Raw genomic sequence first — 13,004 nt, forward strand, 5'->3', positions numbered from 1 at the left:
TGAAATCCTGATAATATTAAATGTATGACAAACGGGAGAGATTTCATATTTGTTATAATTAAGAACCACAGTACAAATTAATAATTCTTACACAACCAAAAATTGGCCTATACCTAGTGTCTAATAAGCAGCAAGATCACTTACTGAATCCCCAACACAGGCAGTCAAGACTGTCACCCACATAAGCATTAGATTCTTGCCAGCTAAGTGGTATTAGACTCTTGGATGTAGAAAGAATTTTCAAAATTGCATTGGTTAAACATTTGTAATAGCCTTACTTAGAAGGCAGAGAGAAGGATGCAATCAAAACTTTCTTGTACTTCTCTAAATTTGTTAATTTAGAATTCTTTAGTTTACTTTGGCGTGCAAGTATATAATGTTTAGTGGTTTTAAAATTAACTGTATGTGCATCACATTCAAGCATAAGCACGAGTTCCTATGAAATGCAGCATGTGTTATGTGTAGAATGTATGCTGTTATAGGTTAGTAGTAAAGGTTTTGTATTCCAAGACAATTATTCTAGTCTTAGAATGCTAGTATTAATTGAGGTTGTATTGTACATCTGATCAGACAATGTAATTAGGAATATTAATTTAAAAATCAGTCTTATTATTAGCAGACACTACTCAAATCTTACTCTTCTGGCAGTTCTGGAATAAATGTCTCATTTCTCTCTTCAGTACCATAATTTTTGTGTTCTTTCATAGACAAAGGAGAACTTGTTGGCTAATGGTAAACTTGATGATTACGACGATGATGAAGAGGATGAAGACCTAATGTGGAGGTTACCCAAGGAAGAAACAGACTTTGAAGATGATTTTCTGGAGTATGATCAGGAGCATATCAAATTCATTGATAATATGTTAATGGGATCAGGGGCTTTTGTGAAGAAAATTTCTCTCTCACACTTTTCAACCACTGATTCAAACTATGAATGGAAAGCACCCAAAAAGTCATCCCTGGGTAATGTTCAGTTTTCATCAGATTTTGATGATTTTGACTATAGCTCTTGGGATGCTATGTGCTATCTGGATCCTAGCAAGGCTGTTGAAGAGGATGATTTTGTAGTGGGCTTCTGGAATCCATCAGAAGAAAACTGTGGTGTTGATGCAGGAAAGCAGTCTATCTCATATGACTTGCATACAGAGCAGTGTATTGCTGACAAAAGCATTGCAGACTGTGTGGAAGCCCTGTTGGGCTGCTATCTGACCAGCTGTGGTGAAAGAGCTGCTCAGCTTTTCCTGTGTTCATTGGGGCTGAAGGTGCTCCCTGTAATTAAAAAGACTGATTGGGAAGGCACTTTGAGTGCTACCAGAGAGAATTGTAACAATGAGCAGAAAAATCTTTCACCAAACTCTGTTTCTGCTTCTGTAGCTAATTCAGAGCCTTCTCTGTATAAAGACCTGGAGTATGGCTGTTTGAAGATTCCACCGAGGTGTATGTTTGATCACCCAGATGCTGAAAAAACCCTAAATCACCTTATTTCTGGTTTTGAAAACTTTGAGAAGAAAATAAACTACAGTTTTAAGAACAAGGCTTATCTTCTTCAGGCATTTACTCATGCCTCATACCATTATAATACCATTACTGGTAAGTTGTCTTAAGGAAACGAAGTTTTTTTTCCCATGTTGTCAATCTAAGAGAAGCAGGATATGTTATGTTCCCATACGTAGTCTTTTTTTAGACATTACGTGCTACTTCAAGAAGTCAGTAGCCTCTGAATACAAAATCTTAGAAAAGAATATCTTGCCCCTTATTTAGAGGGGGATACTTGTTGAAGCTATGGTTATTCATATTTTGACTTGATACAGATAGAAGTTTTACTGAAGCCTAACCAAGTTCTGGGGAAAAACCAGCATTTTTCGGCTCTGATGCTGTATCACTAGTTGTATATGACGGACATTAGATCCTCATTTAGCTGAAATAAGTTATTGTAGAACTCTGGAAAATTGCAGTGTACTTCTAGAAGTAGCGATCATGTTTTGCAAATATATTTAGCAAATTTGTCCCATAATTTAATCCCAAGAATATTACCCTTTGACTCTACTTCTGAAGATTAAAAGTAGACTATACAATTTTTATTAGCTGAATATTTTATAGGGTAGCAAAATACGGAGACTTCCATTTGAAGTTGTGAATTGGAAGGCTTAAATTAAGTCTAGGCATTTTATTGCGTAAATATTTAAAGTCAAAGTTTGAAGCAATTGACTAAATCAGACTAAATATTAATTTCAGGTTAACTGCTTAATGTTTCTGTACATGATCTCATAAAAGATTTTACAGTGGTACAAATTTGTATTTCTGTAATCTTCTTGAATTACTTTTGCTTATACTGATTAATTTAGTATTCATTCATTCTAAAACTTTAAATATTTTCCTAAAAACAAACCGTGGTAAAATTCCAACCCTGTTTGCAGTGAATAGCAAATTCCTGTGCAGTCGTCAGTCTGAATTTTCCCCCATAGTGAATTGGTTCCTTATTCCAAGGAGTAAGAAAGATCTGCTTTAATTAAAGAAATAAGTCATTTTGAAATGTTAGTACATTGAGAAACAGTTCTGACAAAACACTGAAATGCTCCTTTGGTTTTTCATTCTAAGTGATACTACCCACATATATATATATATATTTACTTTTTACAAATATTTCACAAAATATATAGAAGGTAGATTATACCTTTTTATATATATACTAACAAACAGAGACCTTGAGGCATAGCATCTACATGAAATTACATTGTTGGTAGCAGAAACTTTTGATGCCATTTCTATTTACCAAGTAAGACAATTGTGACTGGCTGTTACCTGCAACTTTTCCTCTTAAGGACTAGATAGCAGTTGAGATCTGGCAGCATCTTAGGTTCAGCTGCTATAAAAGCAACTTGGTACTAGCTGTTTCACTCTCATGTTACTTTTGTAGTAATTTTGTCTTCCTTCCTTCTCTACCCACCTATCTCTGTTTGCTTTCAAGAGGGTTTTTTTCTTTTGTTTATATTCTAAAAATAGACCTCCGTAGCTCTCCATTCCTGTGTCCCCTGTCAATTTTCCAACAGCAAAGGCATGGCAATTTTAGTTTCCCGTTTAAAAGACCCATTCTGAATGGGAATCTTTGTTCAATGGTTTTTAAGAAATCTAAATGTGTGGCAAATTAGATGAAAAATCTCAGATTGTATGTTCCCCCTGCTCTTAATACGTTGATTTCTTTATTAATTTTTTTGGAGGTTTAATTGTTATTCTTTTCAGATCAGCCTGCTGGTGAAATCTCTTGATTTTACTTTTTTGATGTTTCTCAGCACAATGTGAAGATCTTGAGTAAAAAGCGTTAATTGATTATAAACACAAGTGTTTTGCTAGCCTAGCAAATTAGCATTGGGTTCAAAAGTGTCTTTAGACAGAACTTCTGTGGGTTTTTTTGGTTTTTTTTTTTAATAGTTCAATAACAATCTCTTTAAACACAAAGATACTTGTTCTAAAAAACAGATTGTCTTCTCTGAGCATTGGTTAGTTTGTGGAATTTATGTGGCAGTGTACTAAACCTCCTATCCAGAAACGCCTGGAAAGAATGTGTGAGTTAAACTTAATTGTGTTATTGTACATTCTTTTATTTCCAATGCTTTAAGATTGTTACCAGCGCTTAGAATTCCTGGGAGATGCAATTTTGGACTACCTCATAACCAAGCACCTTTATGAAGACCCACGGCAACACTCTCCAGGAGTTCTTACTGACCTACGATCTGCTCTGGTCAATAATACCATTTTTGCATCATTAGCTGTAAAGTATGACTACCACAAGTACTTCAAAGCTGTCTCTCCTGAACTGTTTCATGTTATTGATGACTTTGTGCAGTTTCAAATGGAAAAGAATGAAATGCAAGGAATGGATTCTGAGGTTAGTGGAAGTAGAAGAAATGTGTTCAGTATCTGACTTGAAGCATGTCACTGGATTTCTTAGCGGGATGCACATTTCTCTAATGTTTTCGTTTTATGCACACAGCAGCCGTGGAAGCAGGCTCCCAGTAATAAAGCATGCAATATGTAAAGTAAAATACAATCTTCAGAAAATATAAAGTCAATAAGAACATTCAGAAAATAATTAAATTGAAACTAGTTTGCCTCTAGATTTTTCTGTGACACTTTATTTCAGTCACTATTTTGCTTTTGTGTTGTTGTTAGAACAATGTGGGAGGGCAGAAACGCGTAGCTTGGTTTCTTCACTGACAGATTGGAAGCATTACTATACCACAAAATTGTGACGAAGAGTTACTAAGTCACATAATGCTGACTCAGGATAGGATATCCATGCAACATCATGAACAATACTGTCTTGGCACAATGCTGGGATTATTTAATGTAGCACGCTGGCAGAGATTTCCACTGGTTTTCATCTGATGATTTCTGCCGGAGCAGGTGTCATTGCACTGTTTTCAAGGGTGTTTGACATGCTTCTGAACACTTTATGTCTGCTAGCTAGGAAAATATTATATGCATCTTTCAAATAAGCCACTTGAAAAATAGTTTAACTGAAGACTTGCAAACACAGATCAAATCTGTGCTATGCAGGAAAGCTAATGATAATGAACATCTATTTGCTGGAGAATGGACTAAAACGAACTCATTTAGATAAGCTGCTCAGAAAATGTATGAGAGCAAGGGCCTTGTGAGTCAAATTCTAATTAGAGTCCTGGAAGAGATGGACTTTCTCATTATCCTTTCTTTAAAAGTGTTATCCAATAGATATCCCTAATATTTTGTCTTCTGAAAAACTGACCAACTTCTTAGACAGTGTTCTGTCTGAGAATACTCCAGCACTAAATAAACATGTTATCATTGTCTTTAGTTATTTCTTCTTTCTGATACGCAATTTAAAAGCTCGGGAATCAAAATACTTCAGTTACATATATGTGTTTACAGCCCTTGCGCTCTGTTGCATGAAACTCTGTTATCAGCCTTTTTTTTTTTCATAATATGAGTGAAAAGGCTAAAAACTTATTTTAAGCGCTCATAGTAGTGATTTTTAGCTTTGTTCAGTTTTTGCTAGTATGCAAAAAGATTGCTTAGAAACTTCCACCAAAGTTGCAACCAAATGGCGTGATAGCTGTTTCAAATAAAATTCTTGTTTCACTCTTCCCCATGTCTGCTCCCTATCTTGGTCTGGCACTGAATTACTGAAACTCTTATTTCATCGGAGTTAATGCAAGAGTCTGTTTCTGCAGTTCATGCGAGCTAGACTGGTTTCTATGTGTGTCTCCACATCATCTGCTTTTCTTTTTTCAAATCTCGCTCCTGAAACATCTGTTGTCCCTTACCTTATAGCTCTTAGTTTCTCTCTCCTTCTGTTATTTCAGTATAACTCAAAAGTACTTCAGTTTGCACTTGGTATGAAATACACTATTGAAAACAGTTGAATTTGTTTTTTAACATCAAAATTCCCGTTTGGAGTGTGTACACATCAGGTCTGATTTCTTTGATTTATTTTAGGTAGAAGTATTGGGTGGGACTAGTTTATGAAGTAGTATGGTGACTCTTAAGAGGACTGAAGTAGGTTTTAAACCCCAAATAGGGGCCAAATGGAGTGAGAGGGTAGCTGCTGGGGGAAAAGGCTGACAGAAACTTATTTCTCATCAGGCAGAGGAGAGTAATGGTCAAAAACTTAGTTTTCAGGTTACTCTGTTTGGACTTAGGTGAACGTGTATTATTTGTATTTGAGGTATTTTTAGTAAAGGGTTAGATGAATTCAAGACCTTTAAGTCATATACTGAAATTTAGTTTTAATAATGAGAATAGACTATTGTCTTAAATTAGTAGCATAGAAGAAAACACTGCCTGCTACATTTAAAAAATACCTAAGTGCCTGTTAGTTCAGTCTGATGTTGCTGGTTATCAGTTATTAATGGCTTATTTTACTAATGCTTGCTTCATGCTTGTCTTCTGGGGTAAATGAGGTAGGGAAAGGTACATCTGACTTTCACCCAGAGATTGGACTTACAGATTTTAAAATCTCCTTCTAGGAGATGTCTAATGTATGAACTCTTCCTTTGTTATGAGTAGCTTTCTAGTGTTAACTGATAGAGCCAAGTCTGTTTCTTATTGGAAAAAACAGACCCATGGTGAAATCCTGCAGAATTATTACACGAGGAATTCACAAAGCATATAAGGTCTCTTTACGCAATGGTGTTTGGGATTTTTTTTCACATTTGAAAAATGATATATCCAGCAACTTGGTTTCATTGGGGAATAAAAGAACAATTTCACTGTGGAAAGTTGTCAATGAAAAACTTAAAGGAAGCAGCTTAGGATAGGATGTGAGAGAGCTTATGTTTCTGAAGATGTTTGTTTTATTTTAAAAGAAGCAATTGTTTCTCTCTTTCTCCTCCCCTTCTCTCCCCCCCGCCCTTGGCTTTTTTTAATTGCAAACAGCTCAGAAGATCTGAAGAAGATGAAGAAAAAGAGGAAGACATTGAAGTACCAAAGGCCATGGGGGATATATTTGAGTCCCTTGCTGGTGCCATTTATATGGATAGTGGAATGTCTTTGGAAATGGTTTGGCAAGTGTACTATCCAATGATGAGGCCATTAATAGGTATTGTCAGCTTTCAGAAAAAAATTAATAATTAAGTGCCATCTGCTGTGAAGAGAACAAAGCTAATTTTTTTTTGTTGTTGTTGTTCAAATAGAAAAATTTTCTGCTAATGTGCCCCGTTCCCCAGTGCGAGAGCTGCTGGAGATGGAGCCAGAGACAGCCAAATTTAGGTAAGAATACACTTCCTTTGGTACATGCTGCCATAGAATGTTTTTAAGCTGTGCTTCATAAACTACTGAGGATTTTTAAATGTCACGAACTATTTTTAATTTCTTTTGCACTAAGCAGCTAGCATGATCCTGTCCACTGATTTTTATTTTTTTTCCTTGCATAACTTTCTGAGAAAAGTAATGATGTCTGTTTAACTATACTGCTTTAACTTCTGTAGAAAAGAGAATGTAGGTCTCTTATTTCACATTAACTTGCCTAGGCAGTAAGTAATTATTGTGTATATTTTTGCAGTCCTGCAGAAAGAACTTACGATGGAAAGGTCAGAGTAACAGTGGAAGTTGTAGGAAAGGGAAAGTTTAAAGGTGTTGGCAGAAGCTACAGGATTGCCAAATCTGCAGCTGCGAGAAGAGCACTACGAAGCCTCAAAGCAAATCAACCTCAGGTCCCAAACAGCTGAGACTCCTCTTAAAAATAAATAAAATGGGGGAAAAAAAAACCACATACGAATAAAGCAAATTTTTAAAAATGTTGATGTTGAGAGGAACAAATTGGAAGACAGAATTTAAAGTTTGTTTGATAACAGAATAGATAACAAAACATTTAACATGTATAAAATTTTGGAACTAATTGTAGTTATAGTTTTTTGCGCAAACACAATCTTGTCTTCTTTCCTCACTTCTGCTTTGTTTAATCACGAGAGTGCTTTAATGATGACATTTAGCAAGTGTTCAGAATAATTGTTGTCAGGTCTTTTTGGTTTATTTTTATTGTCAGTACAGCTTTGCTTAGTGTTAGAAGGCCAGGGAGCTTACGCCTAATGCAGTTGCTAGATTTATATATAGTAATCGAAATTCTTCAATCTGTGCACTAGTGCCAGTCATAAAGCAGTTGGTAAACTGTACTGGATGATTGGGTATAAGAAAGAATAAGTGTGCCAGTATTCTCCTTATTTCCTTTTTTTTTTTCTCCCCCCCCTCCATGTCATCTTTTTACATTAAGATGGCATTCCCAATCATTATTGCACTTATTTGTTAGGGACAGATTTTAACTGAAATGGCTGGCATACTGGTAGAATGAAACGTCAGTTTCCTTATGCCACACAGTCTTGCATAAAAAAAGGTTCTTGCCTTAAAAATAAATAAACCCTCATTAATAATCTTTAATTTCTGATCTCTTTTGGAACAAACTGTTTTACATTCCCTTCATTTTGTTATGCATTTTACAATGATACAACTCTATATTTACAGTACAACTCATTACTATAGCTGTGACTTATTACAGGATTATAATAGAAATTGTATTCATATATATGTAATTAGGTTATTTTTAACAATTCTGAGGAGGTGGTTAGTCTACAGTTTTTTTAATACCATAACAAAAATATGATTTTGAGCTAAAATTCCAGTTTTACACAAACCTGCAAGCTAGATAGTTCCAGTACTGGAAACAGTAACGAATAATTGCACAGTGCAAACTGTCACTCTAACGAAATAACCTTAGACATATCACACCTAAAATATGCTGCAGATTTTATAGTCAATTGGTTAGGTATTTAACAAACAGAGCACCTTTACACTTAAGAGATATTTCCACGTAAATTTCTTACTGAACTTTTCAGAGTTACATGCATATTTCACCTACCAAAGCTGTGCTGTTAAATAACATGAAAGTTGATGTTTGAGATAACTGCCGTACTTTTGATACATCTGTGATTTAGGTCCTTAATTTAGAGAAACTAGCTCATTGGTGTTTTGGTCTGCTGGGGGGGGTGGGGAATCATACCTTTATTTTTTTAGGCTTTGCCTATACTTCTTTAATTAGATTTTTGTAGGCACTCTTCACTTAAATACCTCAGTTCTTTTTTTCTTTTCTTTTCCTTCTTTTTTTGCATGCATTGTTTTTTTCTGTTTTGGTGCTATGTTTATATATTATGCTTGAAATTTTAATTTTTTGCACTGTAACTATAATACCTCTTAATTTACCTTTTAAAAAAGCTGTGGGTCTCGTATTCCCACCAATATCAGTAGAGGTTTGCTGCAATTTTGCCCTGTTAATTATGCTTGAAGTTTGAGAAAGCAGAGCAAGGTGTTTTAACATTTTCCAGCACAATAGTTTGAACCTGATGCTGTGTCTTATGTATTAAATTACAAATAAATACTGTATTTCCTGCTTTTAAACCCTATTCCTTTCCTCACAAATGCACACTAAAACAAAACAAAAACTGTCAGCTCTTGCTTTCTTAACAACAAAATAAAATAAATGCCTTAGTGACAAGGGGTAGACATTAAGCTTTTCTGAAATACAGTTTTCAAAAGTTCATGTATTTTCTATCCCAGTCATTTTTCATTCTACAAAAAGGACCATTCTTGTATTTGAAAGCAGCATTGTTATAGTAGTCAGACAGAGAATTAAAATGCTAGCTTATAAAAAAATTCTAGCATTTGTTTGGTACTTCGGTCATGAAAATGTAACAGGGAAGTATAAGACCTGCAAGTCTTGATGTGTGTGAAACAAATGTAGATGAGATGGAACAGTAAAAACATGCAGTCTAAATTTTCAAAGGTAAATTGCTTTGAGTTAGCTGTTTAAAAAAAGGAAAAAGTCACCGATTTAAGTTATAGCTCTTTCTTCGTGGTAGGAGTGAAGTTTCTTAGAGAAAATACATGATCACTAACGTTAACAATTCTGTGTTTCTGGCCAGACATCAATCAGCAGATAAAATCAGACCATCTAGAAAGTCTTAAGTAGTTTTAGCTGCATTTTGAAAAACTAAAATGTAAGGTAGTCTCTGAATGCCTAAAATTTCTTACTGATTGTTACAAGGTTATAGATTCTCAGGGGTTTCAGGTAATTGTTAGCAGTAAAGTGCTACAGAGTGTTTTGATGCAAAGAAAATTAACTGAACTTGCTCTGTGTTTCAGAATAGTTTAATGATCACTTTGTTACTAGATAAAGCCTATGAATTGGAAATCTGAAATGTGTAGTGGCTGACTATAAAGTAGTTTCTGCTGCTGATGCGTTTTTAAATGCGTTTTAAATGCCGTAATTTTTTTCCAGTGTGACCTCATTGAAATATTTTTTATCCTTTGAGATAGAAAGTTCATATTAGTTTCCATGTTATACATCTTGTGTGTTTTACCCTACAGTTGATATGATTTTGATATTGGACAGTGTATGCTATTAAAGACCTAAATCTGATCATTTGAAGGTTGGGATAGAAATCACTTGACATGCTATATGCACAAGTGTAAGCGGACTGTTGCAACCCGTCTTCAAAAGCAACCACACAGGCTCATCATAAATAGTGTGGGGGTTAGTTGGCATGAACCTTGTATTTTTTATCTAAGTCCTGTTATACTGTACTTTAAACAGTCCTCCTAACTATGCTGCGTTTTTATTTTTATGGCTTTTTTTTGCGCTGTTCTGTTCATGTAGCACAAATAAGCATTGCACTTGGTACCATGCTTTACCTCATTTCAAGGAAAAAATGCTTAACAGAGAGTAAAAATGTGGTTTGGCCTTGCTGCTGTTCTGATTTACTGAATTTGAAAAAGATAATTATAATGCCTGCAATGTGTCATTTACTTGCACAACTTAAATAGGTCATTTGTAAAGTCTGTGGCATTTTTACTGTATGTGGAAAAATACAACAAAGATGTGTCACAACTCTTGATTGTATTTTAAAGCTGTTGTTTTTCTACTACATCATTTTACTGTTATGTGAAGTAATTAAAATTAGAATGACCTCTGACAGTCCAGTAATTATCTCTGAACAAACCAACATATTATGCGTATAATGTAGGTTTTGTGAGAAGAGAGCCCCCAGTAATTTCATCAACCTCAACTAAATCTCTGCTCATTCTGAATATTGAGTGCCCGGTAGCGACTTCTGAAGTGTTTGTTCAGCTTGATGCTGCTAAAGTCTGTACATAAAAAAAGTCTGCTACTTTTAAGTCTCATTACACAATCGTATGTTGTGACTGCAGAGTACAGAACTTGGACAAGAACTGGTTTCTGTCCTGGGGAGGAATATAGTGGTGGCCCAGGGGTGAGGTGCCAGATCCTCAGCTAGTGCAAATTGATGTGGTGTCATTTTCATTAATGGAACTGCATTCTTTTACATACCTGAAGATCTGGTGCTTATATGTATGTTGCAGAGTTTGAGTTTTCCTCCTTGTAAGCAAATAGAGAACCATAAACTGGAAAATGTGGGGTTTACGTTACTGCATATGACATAACTATGTGACGTGCATTTATCTGTATAGAAAGTGAAATCTTTTTATCCCAGTCATGGCAGCACACGTAATCCGGAAATGACAAATAGCATCGTGGTCTGCTGTGATACTACACTTGCCTCTACCTGACAGTATTCTGGGTTTGTATGTTTTGGGTGGGGTTCCCTACAAAAACAGTCTCACTGAAATCTCTGTATTTATTGCATGAGTAAAGCGAGAAGGATTTTGATTTTTGGTACTTAATTACTGACATTGATCCTTTTCCAATTGCTCTAATTTTCAAGAAGTTAATTTCTTTACTCTCATATTAGGTTTAAAACTTAAAACACTACAGTTCATGACCATGAAATGTAATCTAAATATCAACTGTAACTCAATCTGAATTATGTTAGCAAATATCTAGAGGTCATTGTAGTATACTCCACTAGCAGTTAAAATTAACTTCTGTCAAAGCTAACTAAATTTCTCAAATTTTATCCAATAAAGTCCTTGGGTTTTTTCCCTCTTTTATTTGAATGGCAACCACAGACTACTTTAATTGCTTTGTAGATGCACTCAGAATTTACTGCAGCAGCAAGTTGGAGAGAAAAATGTTTGTGAACAAGAATTGGAAATTGCAGGCATTTTTATTGTAAATAGTTTGACTGAAAAGATGGTTAAAATCAAGTAGAATGAATAACAAATATAATTTGATGGACAATACGATATTTACCATCACATGCTGCAGCTGTCTTTAAGGGACATAAAATGTAATTCATTCATACTGTAATCATGCTGCAGAAGTTTGCAATCTGCACCTTATGGATCACAATTACCTTTAATAGTTTTTTGTAATAATTGTAGCTGGGTATATCTCCAATAAAGTTATGGTCTGTTCACCTTGTATTGTCTTTTTGCTTTTGTTTTTAGTTCCTCTTAATCTTTCCATGAATCTTCTAGAGTTTACAAAAAATTACTTTTCAGTCTCACTCTAAATAAAAAAATAAATCTGTGAAAACATTATTTCTTGACCTCGTTTAAAGACAAGTCTGCTTGTCTCCTTCCTCTGATGAATGAACTGTCTTCGTAGCTATGTGAAGACTCTTAAGGGACACTCGGGTTAAAAATGATGGGGTATATGCTACAATTTGATCTCTGTGTTGACCATTATACCTGCAAGATTTCTTTTGGAGCTGGGAGGCCCCAGAGCACAAGGGTTCAGCAACGCACGTTTGCACAATTTGGCACATGTTTTTACGAATAACATGTTAATATTAGCTAATGGTCTCAACATTAATAACATGGGTTTTAATTCTTTTTTCCATTTTTTTCGGTTAGTTTTTCACTTATCCTGAATATCAAAAGCATGTATGTAGAGTGTTCTGACTGGCACAGCAGTGTCATGTCTGTTTTACGGAGATGAGACAGACCTGCCAGTCAAAGATCAGGAGTCTTCGAAAACTTCCCAACACAGCAGTCTTGGCATCTGCAGGGGGCAACTTGTACTACACGTTTTGTCTTAGGTTATGGAGAAAAGCCTGCTGAACTGCTGATAGGCATGGTGGTACCTGTTTCTGGGACTTGGAGGAGGGACGAATCACCCAAGTCTGTCAACGGTGTCAGTTTGTTCCTTGTCTCAGCTGTAATGAAGCAAGCAATTCTCAGCTGAGGATCCTGAGGAACCTTGTGGATCTTCTGTGGCTTTGAGCTCTTTCCCCCCCGCCCCCAGGTTCCACCCTGACACTGATGGCACTGGTAGGTAAGGCCCTTTAAGCTCCAGCCCTCAAGTTCTAGCAAGTGGGTCAAATAGGAAAACTTTCTTTCCCCAAATTTTATGTGGGAAAATAGGCCTGAAAATAATAATTTAAAAAAAAAAAATAGTTGAAGATGCCATTATCTTCCTGTTCATTGTGGAGGAATGAGATGAGGGATGGCCATGTAAACTTGAGTCTCAAAGGGGGTGGTCCATCCCTTGCTGGGCAGTAATGTGAAGCATCCAGAGTTCTCCAGAAAGTCATAGTGTAAAATCAATAAAGGTTCTG

The 13,004-nt window shown here is 35.5% G+C and overlaps 1 protein-coding gene across 11 annotated transcripts in view; it reads left to right on the top strand.

Moving 5' to 3' along the window:
• DICER1 (dicer 1, ribonuclease III) overlaps window positions 1–11,861 on the top strand; it is a 69,101-nt gene extending 57,240 nt beyond the window's left edge. For 9 of the 11 annotated variants that reach the window (XM_082318252.1, XM_082318247.1, XM_082318256.1 and 6 more), the window contains 5 exons: window positions 708–1,590; window positions 3,618–3,886; window positions 6,415–6,577; window positions 6,672–6,747; window positions 7,040–11,861. In XM_082318252.1, the coding sequence (XP_082174378.1) occupies window positions 708–1,590; window positions 3,618–3,886; window positions 6,415–6,577; window positions 6,672–6,747; window positions 7,040–7,205 (1,557 nt within the window). In that variant the 3' untranslated portion in view covers window positions 7,206–11,861. Of the gene's footprint in view, window positions 1–680; window positions 1,591–3,617; window positions 3,887–6,414; window positions 6,578–6,671; window positions 6,748–7,039 lie in introns of those variants that run through there. The other 2 variants (XM_082318248.1, XM_082318249.1) reach the window with 2 other exon arrangements.
• Window positions 11,862–13,004: the final 1,143 nt, after the last annotated feature.

This window comes from Platalea leucorodia, assembly GCF_965183815.1.
Source record: "Platalea leucorodia genome assembly, chromosome: 7".
In the NCBI taxonomy this organism is placed as follows: domain Eukaryota; kingdom Metazoa; phylum Chordata; class Aves; order Pelecaniformes; family Threskiornithidae; genus Platalea; species Platalea leucorodia.